The following is a 19379-nucleotide window of genomic DNA, read 5'->3' as shown; positions in this document are numbered from 1 at the left end:
GGCCTGAATCTTCCATCCTGATCTGGAGACCTCTAGTAACTTGTTGATTACAATACTGTGAATGTCTGGCTGTGAAAGTTGGACCATAAGAAAGGCTGAGCGCCAAAGAATGGAGGCCTTTGAACTCTGGTGCTGGAGGAGACTCCTGCAAGTCCCTTGGACTGCAAGGCAACCCAACCGGTCAGTCCTAGAGGAGATCAACCCTGACTGCTCTTTAGAAGGCCAAGATCCTGAAGAGGAAACTCAAATACTTATGGCCACCTAATGAGAAGGAAGGACTCACTGGAGAAGAGCCTAATACTGGGAAAGATTGAGGGCAAAGGAAGAAGAGGACGGCAGAGAACGAGGTGGCTGGATGGAGTCACTGAAGCAGTCGTCGTGAGCTTAAATGGACTCCAGAGGATGGTAGAGGACAGGAAGGCCTGGAGGAACGTTGTCCATGGGGTCGTGAAATGGACCTGTCTTTAGAGGAACCGTTTCTTCCTAATTCTAGGACGCCCACCTTAAAAAAAGCTCACCTACCTGCAAGACGTAATCCAGGGCCAAGTGCCGGAAACATTTCCTGGTGATGGTCAGCGTGCCCGTGGCCTCTTCTACTTCATGGGGTTTGTGGCGTGGGGCTTGGGCGTTCTTGACCAAAGCGATCTCCATGTCTTCTCGGACTTTGTCGAACTGTTTTTTGGTCTCCTTGAACTTGCGGACATCCCTGCCGAATAAAATAGAGTGGTGGGCATTAGCTTTGTTGACTTCAGCAGCAGGTGTGAAATGCTATCGGTTCAGACTGGTAGTAAAAAATGCTACCGGTTCGAGCGAACCAGTATTTCTGACAATCAGCTGGGTGACAATCAGCTGTGACGCACGATTTATATTAGCTAGAATCGTCGGATTTGCTGCTTTCTAGCTAATCTCAATCGCGTGGCACAGCGGATTCCTCCCCCCCCGCTCGCTGTTCTACTTACCATTGCAGACTCCGAAGGCTACAAAATGTTCCTTTTTTAGCGCTGTGCGGGCGCGTCTCAGGCACACATGTGCACGCAAAACGTGCTCAGTAGCAGATTCACTGAACCGGTAGCAGAATTCAGAGGATTTCACTGCTGTTCAGCAGCCCGTTCAATACCAAAAATGGCCACGTTGGTCTTCATTGGGTGTGTCCAACCATTGGCAACTTTTGGACTTGTGGACTTCTACGCCCAGAATTCCCCAGCAGGCATGGCTGGCTGGGGAATTCTGGGAGTGGAAGTCCACAGGTTTTAATGTTGCCAAGTTTGGACAACATTGGTCATCACAAGGTCTGCTTAATGCCAGCGTATCCGATAAGGCTGCCGTTACGAGAGGACTGAACTTTTCAAAAATACTAAACATTGTCTAAGCCAAGGTGAAAAAACATTACAGGTGGCCCTCAACTTATGACCACAACGGACTCCAAAACCTCCATGGCTTAAGCGTGATGGGTGTGTTTTTGCCCCGTTTTACGACCTTCCTTGCCACAGTTGTTAAGCGAATCCCTGCCGCCGTGAAGTGAGCAACACAATTGTTGAGTGAATTTGGTTTGCCCCCTTGACCTTTGCTTGTGATTACCTGATCCGTCATAAATATGAGTCAATTGCCACATCTCTGAATTCTGATCACGTGACCATGGGAGATGCTGCAACGGTCGTTAAGCATGAAAAACGGACATAAGTCGCTCTTTTCAGTGCTGTTATAAATTCGGTCTCTAAATGAATGTTTGTAAATCAAGGACTACCTGGATTATGGGGCATGCACTGGTCACATATTTGCCCTGAAAATGCAAATATATGCAAAGACTATAAATAATGAGGGGGACGTGGTGGCTCAGTGGCTAAGATACTAAGCTTGTCGATCGAAAGGTCGGCAGTTCAGCAGTTCGAATCCCTAGCGCCACATAACGGGGTGAGCTCCCGTGACTTGTCCCAGCTTCTGCCAACCTAGCAGTTCGAAAGCCCGTAAAAAAAATGCAAGTAGAAAAATAGGGACCACCTTTGGTGGGAAAGGAACAGCGTTCCATGTGCCTTTGGCATTGAGTCATGCCAACCACATGACCACGGAGACGTCTTCGGACAGCGCTGGCTCTTCGGCTTTGAAACGGAGATGAGCACCGCCCCCTAGAGTAGGGAACAACTAGCACATATGTGCAAGGGGAACTTTTACCTTAAGCAATAATGAAACGCTGTACATATAAGCAGTAGAGTGGAGGAGAGAGAAAAGCTTTTAAATTAAAACTAGCCATATTTTTCACTTTTTGAAAGGAATAATTGCATTTTCTTCTTCTTCCCATGCAGTATCTTCAACAGAACACTTGTACAAAGAGCTAGTAGTCAAAGGAGGCATGGACCTGGGCCCAGGAAGTTTGCATGAACTAATAATTCAGGTAGGGTTCAGATGTTGTTTCTTTTAACCCAATAATAAGCCATGGCTCTGATTGAGGAACGGAATCACAGAATCGTGAAAGGGAGGAAGGCCTCTTTTAATTATTTATCAGGAATTCAAAGCCCCGATAAGTAGAACTAGATACTCACTCCTTCACAAAGTTGTTCAACTGTTGCCGGACAGACCTCTGAGCTTGGTCGAAAAGGATCTAAAGACAGAAGGAAAGAGCAAGCAGAGAAGGAGGGGAACAAAGCACATAAGGCTATCAAAAAAGCATTTAACTCCGGATCGTTCCAGCAATCCAATGGTTTTTAAATGGAAGACTCTTAACATAAGCCATTAGCTTAAAACACCAAAAGTGTCCTTTTGGATCTAGTCCACATGCAGGCCAATCAATAGCAGTGCCCCATTGTTTATTTTCCCACATCATTACTTAAGAGATAGACTATCGTGTTTCCCCGAAAATAAGACCTCCCTAGATAATAAACCCAATCAGGCTTTTGAGCGCATGGACGAAAATAAGCTCTCCCCCAAAAATAAGACCTCGCCTGAAAATAAGACCTCCCCTGAAAATAAGACCTCCCTCGAAAATAAGACTTCCTCCGAAAATAAAACCTCCCCTGAAAATAAACATTCCCTCAAAAATAAGCCCTCTCCAAAAATATTTAAATGCATGCACAGCCAGTACCCACCATTTTCCCTGGTTAGGGTTAGGGAGACAGAGCTGGAAATCAGGTAAGACGGCAAGAGAAGCCCCATCTTGCTCCACGCATCCCAAAATAATAAGACCTCCCCGAAAACAAGGCCAAGCGCTTATTTCGGGGTTCAAAAAAATATAAGACAGGGTCTTATTTTCGGGGAAACATGGTACTTCTAAGCCTGGAAGTTCCAGACCTAACATCTTTCTGTCTTCTACAAGAAAACACCCATAAATTGTTTAATCGTGCAAAAGATTTAAATTAGTCTTAATTGTACTTTTAACTGTTAAATTATGAGATTTGGACTTTATTTTTTAACTTTTTATTAGATGTTTCTTAACTATTTTGAGCTGCCCTGAGTCCGGAGATAGGGCAGCATATAAATCTCAATAATAATAATAATAATAATAATAATAATAATAATAATAGGGGTACCTTTTGTCCACCCCAAAATATATGACACCCTGCTTCACCGGATAACTAGTTTACTTATATGTCTACTTATAAAAAGGGTAGACTGCTGTTCTGTCTGGAAGGCAGGATAATAAACCAACAGCCACCAATTAAATCCACCATTAAAACTAAAGTAGCTTTAAAAACAAAAAATAAATCAAGAAACCGAAAGGGGGGAAAAAAGCCAAAACCAGTTGCATTCCCCACCTGTTCCTATAGAGGGCACCCTCACTCAACAGGCCAATATCTTTGCTGGCACCAATATGAAAAGTTAGGTCTAGCAGCTGCTTCTAATTTATTCAAATCTGCGATGACTATGTATTAATACCTTTTCATTTTTTTTTATTTTTTATTATTATTTTTTTTACCATTCGACCCTCAAAACCTTTTCTCAGCATCTTAATATCCTAGGCAACTTCAAAGGCTATATTTACCCCCATCCCGTCTTCTCCTGCTTCTTATATTAATATAACGTTATTTTTTTTCCTTTTTCTTTTTTTAATCCTTTCTTTTATAAGAAGGTGGGAGCAATTCTCCAAGTTTCAAATTTCCAACCAACCCCCACAGCCCCCACATCAGATTTCTGGCTCCTGTCGTTTTTCTGGCAATAGGATAGAAGTGGTATCCCGTTGCCTTGTTCCAAGCTGTTTCTTTGGCAGCTTTGGGACCCCGGAGTTGGCTTTCCATCCAAAAACTAAACCTAAGTCCTACTTTTCTGAGGCTAACTTGGCCGCAGAGGTAGTCCCCACACCGAGTTGTATCTGTGGGTTTTTCTCAGAGAAAACCCACAGAAAAAGGGGGTTTCTTTTCTCAGAGAAAAATCTACTTTTCTCTTTCTCCTCCCACAAATTCTTTTGACTTCTGAAAACTCCCTTGGGTGCACGGCGCGTACACTTTCCTCTCCTGTGCCCCAAAGCCCTGGCATTCACATCCTCCCCGCTTGAAATAACATAAATGTTTGTTTATCCGAGTGCGGTTTTCCTGCAATATTCTTTGAAAGTCCTTGCAAAAGGCAGCCTTTTGCCAGGCAGAGGCCTGAAGCACCCATCCATCCATCCTGATGGCAAAAGGGGTACACTTAGCCAGTGGTGAAATCCAATTTTTTTTTACTACCGGTTCTGTGGGCGTGGCTTGGTGGGTGTGGCAGGGGAAGGGTACTGCAAAATCTCCATTCCCACCCCACTCCTGGGAAAAGGATGTTGTGAAATCCCAATCCCCACCCCGCTCCAGGGGAAGGATACTGCAAAATCCTCATTCCCTCCCCGCTCCTGGGGGAAGGATACTGCAAAATCCTCATTCCCTCCCCGCTCCTGGGGGAAGGATACTGCAAAATCCCCATTCCCACCCCACTCCTGGGGGAAGGATGTTGTGAAATCCCAATCCCCACCCCGCTCCAGGGGAAGGATACTGCAAAATCCTCATTCCCTCCCCGCTCCTGGGGGAAGGATACTGCAAAATCCTCATTCCCTCCCCGCTCCTGGGGGAAGGATACTGCAAAATCCCCATTCCCACCCCACTCCTGGGGGAAGGATACTGCAAAATCCCCTGTTTTGAGGGGGTTTAATGGTCAAGCTTGGAACACAATCCGATTTAATGTAATTCAAACACAGATGTGGACGACCGAGCTGAGCAGGAGGGAGGGGTCAAATGCGCCATCGGTCATGAGTTCCTACGTGCCCACAAGAGATCTGAGTCCAGACGACCTTGAATTCCTTTCTGTTCTTAATTCCCACTCATTTTCCCTCGACCGTTAGTAGTTGTAGAGAGCTGAAGCTTGCAATAAATATTTATACCCATTTGAATCTCCCGATTTCCCCAGCACTTGACAACAATTCAAGAAAACAGTGACTTCGAAAAAGTTCACAAGTGTCCAACCAGGCACGGAACAAAAAACAAAACAAAACTGAGGACATTTTCCTAGTTAATACCAGAATGCCACAGTCAACCTACACTTCTTAGTCAACCTGTGGAACTCTCCATTCCACAATGGAATGATGGTGTCCAGGTTGAATTATTTAAACTAGCAAGTAGGGTAAAGTTGTCCTTTGGTTCAACTCAGTTCTGGGACAGCCCGAGAGAAATTTTGGACAGTTCATGAAAAGTGTTTTGCGATGGGATTTTTTTTAAAAAAATCCTATTTCCCATCCATCATATACTGTAATTTTTGGAGTATAAGATGCACCTTTTTCCCCCCAAAAAAGAGGGTGAAAATCTGGGTGCGTCTTATACTCTGAATGTAGCCCTGCTCAGCTTCTCAAACGGAGGTTTCAGAGGCTGAAAAAAGCATCAGAAACGAAGCATCAGGAAAAAAAGCCTCCAAACAGAGCTTCAGAAAAAAGCCTCCAAACAGAGCTTCAGAAAAAAAGCCCCCAAACAGCTTTAGAAAAAAAGCCTCCAAACAGAGCTTCAGAAAAAAAAAGCCCCCAAACAGAGCTTCAGAAAAAAAGCCCCCAAACAGCTTTAGAAAAAAAGCCTCCAAACAGAGCTTCAGAAAAAAAAAGCCCCCAAACAGAGCTTCAGAGGCTTTTTTTCTGAAGCTCTGTTTCGGAGGCTTTCGGAGGCAGAAAAAAAAAGACACAGAGCTCACAACCAAGGAACCTGTTGCTAAAATTTACCTCTGGGAACAGCTGATTGGGGATATTCCGGGAGGCCGATCCACCTGCCAATCAGCTTTTTTTTTATTTTCCTCCCCAAAAACTAAGGTGCGTCTTATACTCTGAAAAATACGGTAGATAACAACTATTCGAAAGATTATCTTTCAAACTTCGATAAGATCACCTAGAGATTATTTGCAGAGAGGTGCAATATTTACTTCCCTTCCCCCCAAAAAAAACTAAAATGAAATATTTATATTTAAAAAGGACTTGGCTTCACCTTAAAAAAAATAATAACCCATGATTTTAAACCTCTCAAGTCGTTTTCTTGGCTTCCCAACTCGGCTTGGAGCCGATTGTATAAAATAAAAGTTTCCAGAAAGTCTGTCTCTTTCTGCCCACCCAGTTCCAAAGTAATCACCAAAATTTCAGGATGTGAATCACACAGCACTGGTCACTTAAGATGGAGAAGTCCAATGAAGTCTCGGCTCCAAGATCAGCCCATCTATAAAGTCAACTTAATAAGCCAGTTTTGGTGGGTGCCAAAATTTCAGGGTGGCATCACACAACATTTTTCCGGGTGTGCGTGTGTGAAAGTGGAACCAATTAACTAGAAAGCTTGCCGTTCCATTTTTTTTTTTAAAAAAAAAAAACACCCCTCTATATTTTGTAGACGTAATAGTTCATCTTCCAGTTTTTTGCATTCTTTTAGGAGTGCGTGTCTCCCCAGTGTTAGTGATTTCAGCCTTAGGAGAACAAGAAGCATAAATTTTGCTTCCGAGATGATGTCTCATACAGCATTGCTTCATTGCCTAAGTTGCAACAAGTCCGTCAAGCTGGAAATGATCAATCTGTCCTTCAGCAGAAGATGCTTTTTTTCTTAGTAGCGGTGCAGGAAAGCGACGTTTCTGCTATCCTTCTCCTCAAGCCAGAGTTAAACTGGTCATCGCTTCCTGCTTTACTGATTCAGCCGGGGGGTGTTCAAACTTGGCAACTTTAAGACACATTAAGACACACAGTATCTCCAAATAGGGGACACTGGAACTCGTTCTTCGGCACGGCTGGCCTTTGCCCTTGAGGCAGGAGGAGGCCAGGTCTTCCTGCAGCAGCTTCCCCCCACCCCCCAAGAGAAAAACCCTGGCTTCCCTTGCGCTCACCCCGTGCATCTCCATAACACCCTGCGGGCGCCAATTTCCCACCCTCCCTCCCTCCCTCCCTGCATTCTGCTTCTGCATCTCCACTGTTGCCATGACAGATGCTCCGAAGTCCTGGGGGAAGAATTTTCAACTCGGGTTTTCCTCCCCGTTGCAAGAGGGAAAAAAACAGGCCTGCCGAAATTTTTAAAAGCCTCCCTCGATTTGCATTTCCTTCCTTTTTGGAATCAGCTTGAGGGAAGGAAACCCCTTTCGGCCCCTTCCCTCTCTCTCTCTCTCCCTGTGACGGATTTTATGCCATCCCTTCCCTGCCCTTGGCCTTTGCCTGTCTCCAGAGATGGATTTCAATCCATCAAGGGGAAAAAAAACACTACACACACACACATACACACACACAGTTCCTCCCTGCTCAGACCTCGCAACCCCTGGGAGTAAAAATCTTCTCCTTTTCCCCCCCTCCCTCCCTCCCAAGAGCATCGTAATCCTTCCAAGGCATCCACTCCCTCTGTCTGGAGTTCGGCTGCAAGCAAGAGTTTTGCAAACAAGAGGCTAAGTCAGCAGCTTCTATGGAACCACCGCCGAGAGCCCTGCCCTGATGAACTAATGGGTGAGTTAACACAGATGTACTTTTGAGGTTCAAAATGCAATACACGTATGTCATTTTGTGCGGGGGGGGCGGCGGCGGCTGGGTTTCCCCCCCCCAAAGTTAGATGTGATTTTCCTCCCCTCCCTTTCCTAAGACCTTAAAAAGTGATGTACCTCTTAATCAGAGGATGATGTCCCATGACACCAGAGATGGTATTCAGCCGGTTTCAATGAACCGGTAGTGGTCCTGCCCGGGAGCAATCTCATCCTATATTGCTGTGTTTTTGACACCACATCCATGCGCGGATGGTACGCACGAGCGAATTGCCATATTGTTTGACGTCGCACACATGCACGGACGGCGCCCGCACTCACATTTCCAATGCTGGGCGAACCTGTTGCTAGAGTATGTAAATTCCACCTCTGCATTACATCAAGAGGGAGGGGCCTCCTGATGTCACAGAAATGCTAACTTATAAATAGAAATATCTCATCTCTAGAGAAGGAGAGAGAAAAGGAATGGACTCAGGTGGAAGGACCAGATTCTCCTGGGGTGAAAAAAAAACAACCCACTATTTATTTGGTCTTTAAGAGTCCTCACCTGGCTTCATGACACATTATAATTCAACCAGAGAAGGATATGGAATAGTATTCAAAGGGTTTGAAAAAGGATCAGGAAGATGGGGGCAAACTTTCAAAGAAGGGGCCATAATGTGGGAATATAATACGGAGGGACATTTCAGCAGGTTGTGAGAGGTTCTGCTGTTTAATTAACCCAGGGGTCAGCAACCTGCGGCTCTGGAGCCGCATGTGGCCCTTTCATCCCTCTGCTGCGGCTCCATTGCCAGTCGGCTCCACAATTGATAGGGCTTTCGGTTAGGACAGGTAGAGGAAAAAGTATGTCGTGCTAGGATGAGACTCTATGGTGGGGGAATTGGAGTTCCGGTTGGCTCCAGAATTGAACGGGGGCAGGAGGGGCGCTCCCGGTTAGGACCTTTGTGGCTCTTTGAGTGTTTAAGGTTGCCAACTCCTGAATTAGCCTATTAAATTAAAATCTGGGAAACAATAGAAAGGGAAAAAAATCATCCCAAATGTTTCACTTTTTATTTTCTTTTTTTTTTTTTAAACAGGGATCTCCAAGCTTGACAAGCTTTAAGACAGGTCTTAAACCTTGTCAAGCTTGGAGACCCCAGGTATAGAGTACTGACTGGGGTGCGTAGAAAAACAGCAGAATTTAATTATCATCATTTGAGGAGAGGATAGGCAGGCTAGGTGGCTCAAGTGGCTAAGACACTAAGCTTGTCGATCAGAAAGGTTGGCAGTTTGGCGGTTCGAATCCCTAGTATAGGTCTCCTGTGTGAGCAGGGGGTTGGACTAGATGACCTCCAAGGTCCCTTCCAACTCTGTTACTGTTATATATATATATATATTTCTTTTCATTTCTTCACCCAAAATATTAGATCACCCTCCTTCCCTCATCCTTTTCTCGCCATACCTAGAATGAGGGTTCACTGATTTCAATGGATTTGAAAAGGATCCAGTGTAGTGCTCCAGGAAAAAAAAAAAAAAGATCAGCCAATATTCTGGCCATATCAATTTTAGGAGTGGGTGGTGGGTGGGAGGTAGAGTGGGTCCCTTTAAAAACAGCTGTATAAAAATTGTATATATTTCCACACTCAAAACTCACAAACGCCCTCACAAGCTAATGAAATTCAGGACTCAGGATTGTTTTTAGACTGTAGGAGTTTTCCACACGATGCGAAAAATTCAGCTAGGGACAATGTTCTCTTCTCGTCGTTCCTATCATCTATCTCCTCCCACTTATGACTGTATGACTGTAACCTTGTTGCTGGTATCCTTAAGATTTATATTGTTTCCCTATGACTATCATTAAGTGTTGTCCCTTATGATTCTTGACGAGCGTATCTTTTCTTGTATGTACACTGAGAGCGTATGCACCAAAGACAAATTCCTTGTGTGTCCAATCACACTTGGCCAATAAAGAATTCTATTCTATTCTATTCCTTCCCTTCCTTCCTTCCATCCCTCCCTTCCTTCCTTCCATCCCTTCCTTCCTTCTCCTCCCACTTATGACTGTATGACTGTAACCTTGTTGCTGGTATCCTTAAGATTTATATTGACTGTTTCCCTATGACTATCATTAAGTGTTGTACCTTATGATTCTTGACGAACGTATCTTTTCTTTTATGTACACTGAGAACGTATGCACCAAAGACAAATTCCTTGTGTGTCCAATCACACTTGGCCAATAAAGAATTCTATTTTATTCTATGTTGGACAACTCAGGTGTGGCTCAAAGGGATCTCTCATTACACACCACCTCCCACATTATCTTGCTGTTGGCTAGAGAGATGCTGGAAACTCCTAATTCAAAGGTGCAGTTTTGTGACTCCCAGGAACCTGCATCGAACTTGCCTGCACAGAAAGCAATTTGAGAAAGGACGCCACTCACCATGTGATAGTTGACCATTTCCTGCAAACTGTCTCCAAATTTATCCAAGCATTCCTGCAGAAGGGGGAAAAATATATATATATAGGGGCTATTAATTCCACGCATCCGATATCTAGAGAAAGGATTATTTGCATCGGAACATCCTACATCTTTGGTAGAACTGGTGGATTGTAACCGAGGCCAAAAGCCCACAAACAGATTGCCTAGCCGGTTTCTCTGAAGATGTTTCGCTTCCCATCCAAGAAACTTCTTCAGCTCTTTGGACTTCGGAGGCTGAAGAAGCTCCTTGGATGAGAAGCGAAACGTCTTCAAACAAAAACCGGAAAGTCCAGGGATGGGCTTCAAAAATTTTAGCAAAGGGTTCTCTGCCCAGTTGCTGGGTGGGCGTGGCCATGGTGGGCGTGGCCTAGTCGGCCTCCTGCACCACGGTGGGTGGGGGGGTGTTTTTGCCCTCCCCGGGCTCTGGAGGCTTTCCTCCAGCCTCCAGGAGGGCGAAAACGGCCTCCCCAGGCTCCGGAGGCCCTTCCTGAACTTCCAGTAGGCCCGTTTTTCGCCCTCCCAAGCCTCTGCGCAAATTCTGCACTTACCTGCATCCAAAACAGGCCGTGTGGGGACTCTTGGGAGGGACGGAGCGGGGTGGAAAAGGCCAGCCAGGAGTGAGATTTGGGGGTTCTCTGAACTGCACAGAATCTTAGCTAGAGGTTCTCCCGAACCCCTGCGAAATCCCAGCAGCCCTCTGCCCACCCCTGGGACAAACCAATGACCAAGATGATTGAACATCTCCATAGAGGTCTCCTCCGGCAGCCATAAGGACAATATTGAACTGATCCCCCCAGCCGGTCCATGTACAAAAACAAGGAATCAATGCTCATAGAGGCCACAGACTTGATCTTAAGGCGGTTAGGTGTGACACTTGTTCCATACAGAGTGTGTTTATTTCCCACGAAGCTGCAGCGCCTAAAGGAAAACCAGCTTCCCCTGGACTGTGGTCCTAAAAACCCCACCCCACCCCACACCCAGCTCATCTCCTCCTCCCCGTGCCTGCCTCCCCTCTCCCAAATAATGGATGCTCACTGACCTAGTTGAGCAGCTTCGCGTTTCTGCCTTTTTAGAAAACAACACAATTTCTTAAGACATCCAATGCTTCGGATATTTTTAGCTACATGCGGAATCTGTGGATGTGCGTGTGGCTTAATTGCGAGTTACAAAAAGCCAAACATTTTTTTTTTCATTTCTATTTTATTCTTTGCGCCCAAAAGAAGCACGGGGCTAGAAATGTTTGTGTGATGCTCCCCACCATTTTTTTTCGTTGTTGTTATTTTTTTTTTTTGCTTGCAATTTTCCAGTTCTGATTTGGTGCCTTTATTTAGAACGTTCATCGCAAACATAAGCTCCAATATGCTTATGAAGTCACTGCTGGATTACTAATGACACGAATAATATTTTCGTTTTTGGCCAGTTGGGGGGGTGTGTTCAAACAATCCCAAATAGAATCCAAACATCAAATCTGTTCCTCAGATATAAAATCATATGTTGTTTTTAACATGACAACATTTAACCCAGCAGGTGCTTTCACCCACCATCCTAACCTTGGTTGTACTAACCAGAGTTAATCTTTAGTTGCTTAGCACTTTGTGAAAATCCATCTGTCTGCTTCGCTGCATTGTGCCAACACAGGAAACGAGTAAATTCAGTAAGTGGGCACAGCTATATTACTGAACTCAAAAGTTCAACCTTCCTGCAATAAATCTGTTACCCCTGCTTCTAAGAAACCTGTCCTGCTAATTAAAGAACTGAAAATCTGAGGACTTTCTCCCAAATGCTTTAATCAAAATCTCTTTTGTGTGTGTGTGTGTATTTTCAACCTGCTCTGGAGTAAAAGATAACCTTATTCCATCCTCTTTCAGACAGTCGAAACGATAGCAGGAAAATATCTTTTATTCTACGGCTATCTCAACGTCCATCTTCCATTTGTTGCCGTGTGCCCCTTTTTCTATCGCTCTGTTCTCCAGTAAAGACAAAATGGGACCACATTTCCAAATCCTGCCAGATCAGCAAATTTTAGGTGATCTCAAGGCCCCTTAAACTCCTGTGATTTCACACGAGAAGAATATGAAACCATAACCTCATAGGATCTGCGTGTTTTTGTGGACACTTTTAGGTAAAGTTTCTTTAAAAAGATACACACACACACACACACACACACACACACACAAAAACCCACAATGTCATAATGTCTCTGCGTGATCAAAATCAGAACCTCAGTCACTTCCAAGTATAGTATTGCCAAATTCAAAAGCTGCCTCTGAACGAGATAGAAAAAACCAGCGAGATCGGGGAGGACAGAAATGTTTTTTTTTCCCAAAAACTTGACAAACGTTTTGAGTTGTCTGGACTTCCAACTCCCAGAATTCCCCAGCCAGCATTCGGTTTACTTACGCTGTCGTTTATATTATAGAGTAATAATCTATGCCCGTGATGGCGAACCTATGGCACGGGTGCCACAGGTGGCACACGGAAACATATCTATGTGGGCACGCGAGCGTTGCCGTAGCTCAGCTCCAGCGCGCATGCGTGTGCCTGCCAGCTGATTTTTGGGCCTTCCGGTCCCATCAGAAGTTGGGAAATGGGCTGTTTCCAGCCTCCAGAGGGCCTCCAGCGGAGTGGGGAAGGCCGTTTTCACCCTCCCCAGGCTCCTAGAAAGCATCTGGAGCCCGGGGAGGGTGAAAAACGGGCCCACCGTGCCATCACGTACTAAAACCGGGGGGCGCAATTATGGGTGTGGGCACGCACATTGGCAACCTCCCCGTGCTCCCCCAGCTTTTGGCACGCGACAGCAAAAAGGTTAGCCATCACTGATCTATGCCAAGTCCACGAGAAAGACAACCTATCATCAAATCTGCAGAGGCAAGTCTGAATTCAGTCGGGCTGAGTTTGGTTAGCATTTTCGTACACCCTCAAAAATATATATATATTTCTTTTTCATTTCTTACCGAGATCATTTCATCTTTCTTGCATTGCTGGGAGAGATCTCGGACGCCGCCGACAAACTGTTTGTTGGTGATGATGTACGCTTTTCCGGCGTCTACCATATTGCTACATAGCTTTACCAGCTGAAAAAGGAAAGAAGACCACCTGGTGATGACACGATCCAGCCCATCGGCCTTTGGTTCCCACCTCAATTCAGCAAGAGTCAATTGGGTAAAGTTGCCGCTGAATGGGGACTGGAGTTCTTTATTGCCCAGCCAATGTCTACGTACAATGGACACTCCAGATGTTTGGACTACAATTCCCAGAATCCCTTGCTCAAGGAAATGGAATTCTAAACCTTTAGTGCAGGGGTCAGCAACCTGTGGCTCTGGAGCCGCATGTGGCTCTTTCATCCCTCTGCTGCGGCTCCCTGTCGCTGGTCAGGGCCACAATTTTCAGAGGAGCTTCCGGTTTGTGGGGGGGGAGCATGTGCCAGGAGGAGACTCTATGGCAAGGGGCGGGTTTTCTGGTTGGCTCCATAATTGATAGCGCTTTTGGTTAGGACAAGTAGAGGAAAAAGGACACCGCACTAGGAGGAGACTCTATGTTCTGGGGGAAAAGGCAGATCTGCAATTCCACCACGGGAAAAAAAAAAAAAAGATTCCAGCGCTTGGAACCGTCCAAAAAGTTCAGTTTTAGACAAAAAGGGCTTGCAAGGGCCAGACGAGAAATAAAATCCGAGCACAGACCCTTGCTCGCTGTATTCCCACCATCTGCCAAGGCAAGACTAGATTGCTGGCAACCTTCTCTGCACTGTTGCATCTGATTCCAGGGAACAAAAGCAAACAGATGCAGCTCCCAGTCACATCTGGCGGCCAGATGGGCAGTTAGGGAGGCTCCCGGAGTCAGCCTCTGGAAGAAGCTCCTTCTTGCAACGTGGCAGTTTCTGCAGTGCGGTTTTGGGTTTTGACCGAAAGCTAAGCAAAGCTGTGTGTTACTTGCAACAGGAGCTCTTCTTTCGGGGGGTGCGGGGAGCGGGGAGGAGAGAGCCCCGAAAATGCAATTAGATGTTCACACTAATTGTGGCACATCCGTCTCCCACAACCAAAACCAGAAGCTTTGGCAGAGATGCGCTATTTGGAAGACCTGCATGTGCCAGCTACTGCACACACAATTTGCACTTACGCAAATCGGTGTTTCCTGACTGGCCACGCCCATCTGTTAATTATTATTATCATCTTTATTCATTAAACATGAAACTCAAGTCAACTGAACATTTAAAGAGGCATCACAAATACCACTGTCTGGTGCTAATGGCTGATCCGGGTTGCTGCCAGCGTCCTAGGTATCAATCAAGTACTTTCTTAAGATGTACGATGTTCCGAGTAGCGCAATTCTTTGCCGTTCCGCTGCAGGGGTGGGTTCTAAATTTTTTTTTACTACTGGTTCTGTGGGTGTGGCTTATTTTGTGGGAGTGGCTTGGTGGGGGCGTAATGTGACTGTGTGGGCGTGGCCATTTTTTTTTCTTTTAGAAGCAGTTTTTTTACAACCTTAAGAGGTTGCAGAAAAAAATGCTTTTAAAAGCCTCTGACGATCCCAGCTCAGCCGTGCAATCATCAGAGGCTTTTTTTTTTTTTTACTTTTAAAAGCATTTTTTCGGCCGAAGAGGTTGTAGAAAAAATGCTTTTAAAAGTTTAAAAAAAAAAAAAAAGCCTCTGATGAGGTGGGCGGGGTAAGCGAGCGGCGACCCGGGCCAGGGACCGGTTCGGGGGCGTGGCCAGCCAATGTTATTACCGGTTCTCCGAACTACTACAATTTTTTACTACCGGTTCTTGCGAACCGGTGTGAACTGTTCTGCTGGTGTTATTGCAGGAAGCTGCAATTTGCTGATGTACGTTATAAAATTCTTGGACATGGTACCAAGCGCCCCGATGACAATGGGTATCACTGCGACATGTTTCATCCACAGTTTCGATGGCCAGGTCGCGATATTTCATGATGATGATGAACTTTTATTCCTTAATCATGAAACTCAAGTCAACTGAACATTTAAAAATGTATCACAAATATCAGGCTGGCTCTGATGGTTGATACGGGTTGCTGCCAGCATCCCTAGGTATCAACCAAGTACCTTCTTAAAAATGTACGTTGTTCCGAGTAGCGCAGCCTTTCGCAGCTCCGCTAGCGCTACAGCAGGAAGCTGCAACTTCTTGGTGTATTTTGCAAAATTCTTGGACGTGGTACCAAGTGCCCCGATGACAATGGCTACCACTGTTACACTGTTGTTGTTGTTATTTGCATGAAGCCCATCCTCAGCCTTCTGCCTTCCACATTTAGGATGATCCCACCCCTGGTATTTCCTGCTGGCCAAGGCTTATGGCCATGGCTTTATACAGCCCTTGTAATACATGCTACATCCAGCTTTAGTCACCACATTACGAATAAGATGTTGAGACTTTGGAAAAGGTGCAGAGAAGAGCAACTAAGATGATTAAGGCCCTGGAAGCTAAAACATAGGAAGAACAGTTGCAGGATTTGGGTAAGGCTAGTCTAGAGAAAAAAAGGACTGGGTGGGACATGGTAGCAGTATTCCAGTATTTGAGGGGCTGCCACAAAGAAGAGGGGGGGGTCAAATTATTCTGCAAAGCACCAGACAAGAAAGAACGGATGGAAACTAATCAAGGAGAGAAGCAACCTGGAATTAAGGAGAAACTTTCTAACAGTGAGGACAATTAACCAGTGGAACAGCTCGCCACCAGAAGTTGTGGGTGCTTCATCACCGGAGGCTTTTAAGAAGAGACTGGACAGCCACTTGTCTGAGACGGTTTAGGGTCTCCTTCTTGAGCAGGGGGTTGGACTAGAAGACCTCCAAGGTCCCTTCCACCTCTATTCGGATTAATTAATCAATTGATTATGGGTTCTTGAGAAGATCTTTTTCCTTCTTACCTTATCGAGCTTGACTTCTATCTCCACAACATCTGTTTCTACTTCATCTATGGTCGCCCTGGAAAAAAAAAAAGAAAGGAAAAACGGAGATTAAAACACCAGCCTGCCATACCAGACAGAAGCATCAATTACTAAACCAGGAGAAAGTGACACAAAAGGTTCCCCTCGCACATATGTGCTAGTCATTCCCGACTCTAGGGGGCGGTGCTCATCTCCGTTTCAAAGCCGAAGAGCCAGCGCTGTCCGAAGACATCTCCGTGGTCATGTGGCCGGCATGACTCAACGCCAAAGGAGCACGGAACGCTGTTCCCTTCCCACCAAAGACGGTCCCTATTTTTCTACTTGCATTTTTTTTACGGGCTTTCGAACTGCTAGGTTGGCAGAAGCTGGGACAAGTCACGGGAGCTCACCCCGTTACGCGGCGCTAGGGATTCGAACCGCCGGTACCTTTCGATCGACAAGCTCAACGTCTTAGCCCCTGTGCCACCACGTCCCTGTTCTACTATGACAGCAGAAAGACAGGATGGGAGCCGAGGAATGGGAGCACTCTTTGGCCTCCAGTCTGCGTGACATTACTGTTCGGAGAGTCGCTGGACAGCCACTGTTAAATGAGTGACTTCATCTCATTGCTTTTATCCGTTCAACTTCTGAACTATTTCTCCATCAATTTTGGGGCTCATTTTGTAAGTTCGGCCCAGGGAGAGAGGTTTTAGAGGTCATCCAGCTCCACCCTCAAATGCAGAAAGCAGGGTGCAGATGCCTCTGACCTCAATGCATCTAATAGCAACGGCACATAGACTTATATACCGCTTCACAGTGCTCTACAGCCCCTCTCTAAGCGGTTTACAGAGTCAGCCTCTTGACCCCAACAATCTGGGTCCTCATTTTACCCAAGGATGGAAGGCTGAGTCAACTAGGTTACTAGGAGAAAAAAGGGAATGGGGAAAAAGGGAGATGGAGGGGAGGGGAAGGGAAGGGAAGGGAAGGGAAGGGAAGGGAGGAAAAGGAAGGAAGGAAGGAAGGAAGGAAGGAAGGAAGGAAGGAAGGAAGGAAGGAAGGAAGGATATTTGTAGCTCAGGGTTGACATGAGGAATCATTGATGCTCTCTGAGCTGGCTTGTTTTCTTTACCCAACTAGGTTTCATTACCCAACTAGGTAACCTCATCAGTGCTAGTACCAAAGGGAGGGAGGGAAGGAAGGAGATGGAGAGACGGACTGATGGAGGGGAGGAAAGATGAAGGAAGGAGATAGAGGGAGGAACCGATGAAGGGGAGGGAGGGAGGGAGGGAGGGAGGGAGGGAGGGAGGAAGGAAGGAAGGAAGGAAGGAAGGAAGGAAGGAAGGAAGGAAGGAAGAAAGGAAGGAAGGAAGGAAGTTCCTTTTCCATGGTCCCTCCCACTTTGTATCTGAAGTTCATTTCACATTGCACTGCACAAATTTCACACCGTGTAACATTAAGAGCTTGAGCCATGGCTCGGAGGAAGAGTTCCACAGCACGTCGTCGGGGTCTGTTTTTCCTCCGTTTGAAAGGCAGTTGCCTTGAAAGAAATACAGCCCAGAATAAATCTCCAACATAAGTTAGCAGGCTTAACTCGCCGTCCTCCTCCCACCCCCATAGCCCCATCACTATGCACATACAGTCAGGCGCTCAAGAGGAGAAAAAAATATTAAGAAGCCAAGATCCAAGACTTAGAATTCAGTTCAATCTGGAAGTACGGGTGAGCCAAAAAAAAAAAAGAGAGAGAGAGAAAGAAAGAAAGAAAAAATAAATGTTTCTTCTGGAGCTCATTCTGATGGTAGAACCGGACAATGGTTCCTTTTAAGCCGTTTCCTGGAAGTGCAGCAAACTATGGGGCCAACTTGTCCGTCCACCCACCCACCTACCAGCTTGGCCAAATCCCAGGGCTTTGCAGCTCCTAATTGTGTGGTTTGTGATGCAGAAGAAAAAAAAGGGGGGGGTTGTTGGAGAGCCTGTGAAATTTCTTGGCTTGCTCTCTTCCAGTGTTCCGACATCACTTTCCCACCCCTTGTTTCCACCCCGTGATTATTTTCTCAAGCAAACTCAATCTTGCTTCGCCGAGTGCCTTATCCCTCTGTTGAAGGGGTAGCTCTCACCTTCCCTTCCTCAAACTGGCCAACCAAGTAAATAGGCGGCAATATAAATCTAAGAAAGAAAGAAAGAAAGAAAGAAGAACCTGGTTGTTTTTCTTGATTTACTCACGCCCCTCCCCAGGAATTTAAAAAAGAAATACTATCTGTTGCAGTAGAACAGGGAGGACCGTTGAGTAAAATGGGCCATCACCACGGATGGGTCTCTTGGAGTCCAAATGCTGGCTTTATTAGGGTCTCTCATTCAGGGACACAGAAGATGCTTTAAGGTAAAGGTTCCCCTTGCACATCTGTGCTAGTCGTTCCCGACTCTAGGGGGCGGTGCTCATCTCCGTTTCAAAGCCGAAGAGCCAGCGCTGTCCGAAGAAGTCTCCGTGGTCATGTGGCCAGCATGACTCAATGCCAAAGGTGCACAAAACGCTGTTACCTTCCCACGAAAGGTGGTCCCTATTTTTCTACTTGCATTTTTTACGTGCTTTCGAACTGCTAGGTTGGCAGAAGCTGGGACAAGTCACGGGAGCTCACCCCGTTATACGCGGCACTAGGGATTCGAACCGCTGAACTGCCGACCTTTCGACCGACAAGCGCAGCATCTTAGCCACTGAGCCACCGCATCCAAGATGCTATATCATTCGTCCGTTTTCCAAGGTGGAGTTTTCCCCATTTTGTGTATCTCAAAATTTCACAGGAGAGCTAAGGGAATCTCTTGGGCTGTGTGGTTTTGAATCCGGGATGCATCAAAGCAGAAGAAAACTTCCCGTGGTAGGAAGAGCTATGAGCAATCAATAGCCCCTTGACAACCTGTGGACTTCAACTCCCAGAATTCCCAAGCCAGCATCCTTCCTGAGTTGGAAGTCAACAGTTTATAAAAGGGCCGCCCTGATCCATGGCCACCTTTGTTGAGTCACCTTCCTGGCTCATTTGTGGTGGATCCAGAACTTTCATCCATCCCACAGAAGATAATTGCACAAAGGAGTAAATTAGGATGCAGGGACCGTCTCTCTCAGCTG

The 19379-nt window shown here is 45.9% G+C and overlaps 1 protein-coding gene and 1 long non-coding RNA gene across 3 annotated transcripts in view; one reads left to right on the top strand and one right to left on the bottom strand.

Annotated features, from left to right (window-relative positions):
* ACAP3 (ArfGAP with coiled-coil, ankyrin repeat and PH domains 3) overlaps positions 1 to 19379 on the bottom strand; it is a 93360-nt gene that overhangs the window by 40742 nt on the left and 33239 nt on the right. For both annotated transcript variants that reach the window (XM_087878862.1, XM_087878863.1), the window contains exons 2-6: positions 16262 to 16319; positions 13339 to 13458; positions 10346 to 10399; positions 2538 to 2596; positions 523 to 706 (exon numbers count right to left, since the gene is read on the bottom strand). In XM_087878862.1, coding sequence (XP_087734988.1) covers positions 523 to 706; positions 2538 to 2596; positions 10346 to 10399; positions 13339 to 13458; positions 16262 to 16319 — 475 coding nt within the window. The remainder of the gene's footprint in view (positions 1 to 522; positions 707 to 2537; positions 2597 to 10345; positions 10400 to 13338; positions 13459 to 16261; positions 16320 to 19379) is intronic.
* The window catches only part of LOC148111863 (uncharacterized), a 56281-nt gene continuing 39202 nt past the window's right edge, over positions 2301 to 19379 (top strand). The window contains exons 1-2 of the long non-coding RNA XR_015729925.1: positions 2301 to 2389; positions 7760 to 7894. This is a non-coding gene — a long non-coding RNA (uncharacterized LOC148111863). The remainder of the gene's footprint in view (positions 2390 to 7759; positions 7895 to 19379) is intronic.

Source organism: Pantherophis guttatus, chromosome 15, assembly GCF_059756535.1.
Source record: "Pantherophis guttatus breed Tessera chromosome 15, ASM5975653v1, whole genome shotgun sequence".
NCBI lineage: Eukaryota > Metazoa > Chordata > Lepidosauria > Squamata > Colubridae > Pantherophis > Pantherophis guttatus.
Note: the sequence above shows the minus strand (reverse complement) of the source record. Positions and strands in the feature narration are given on the sequence as shown.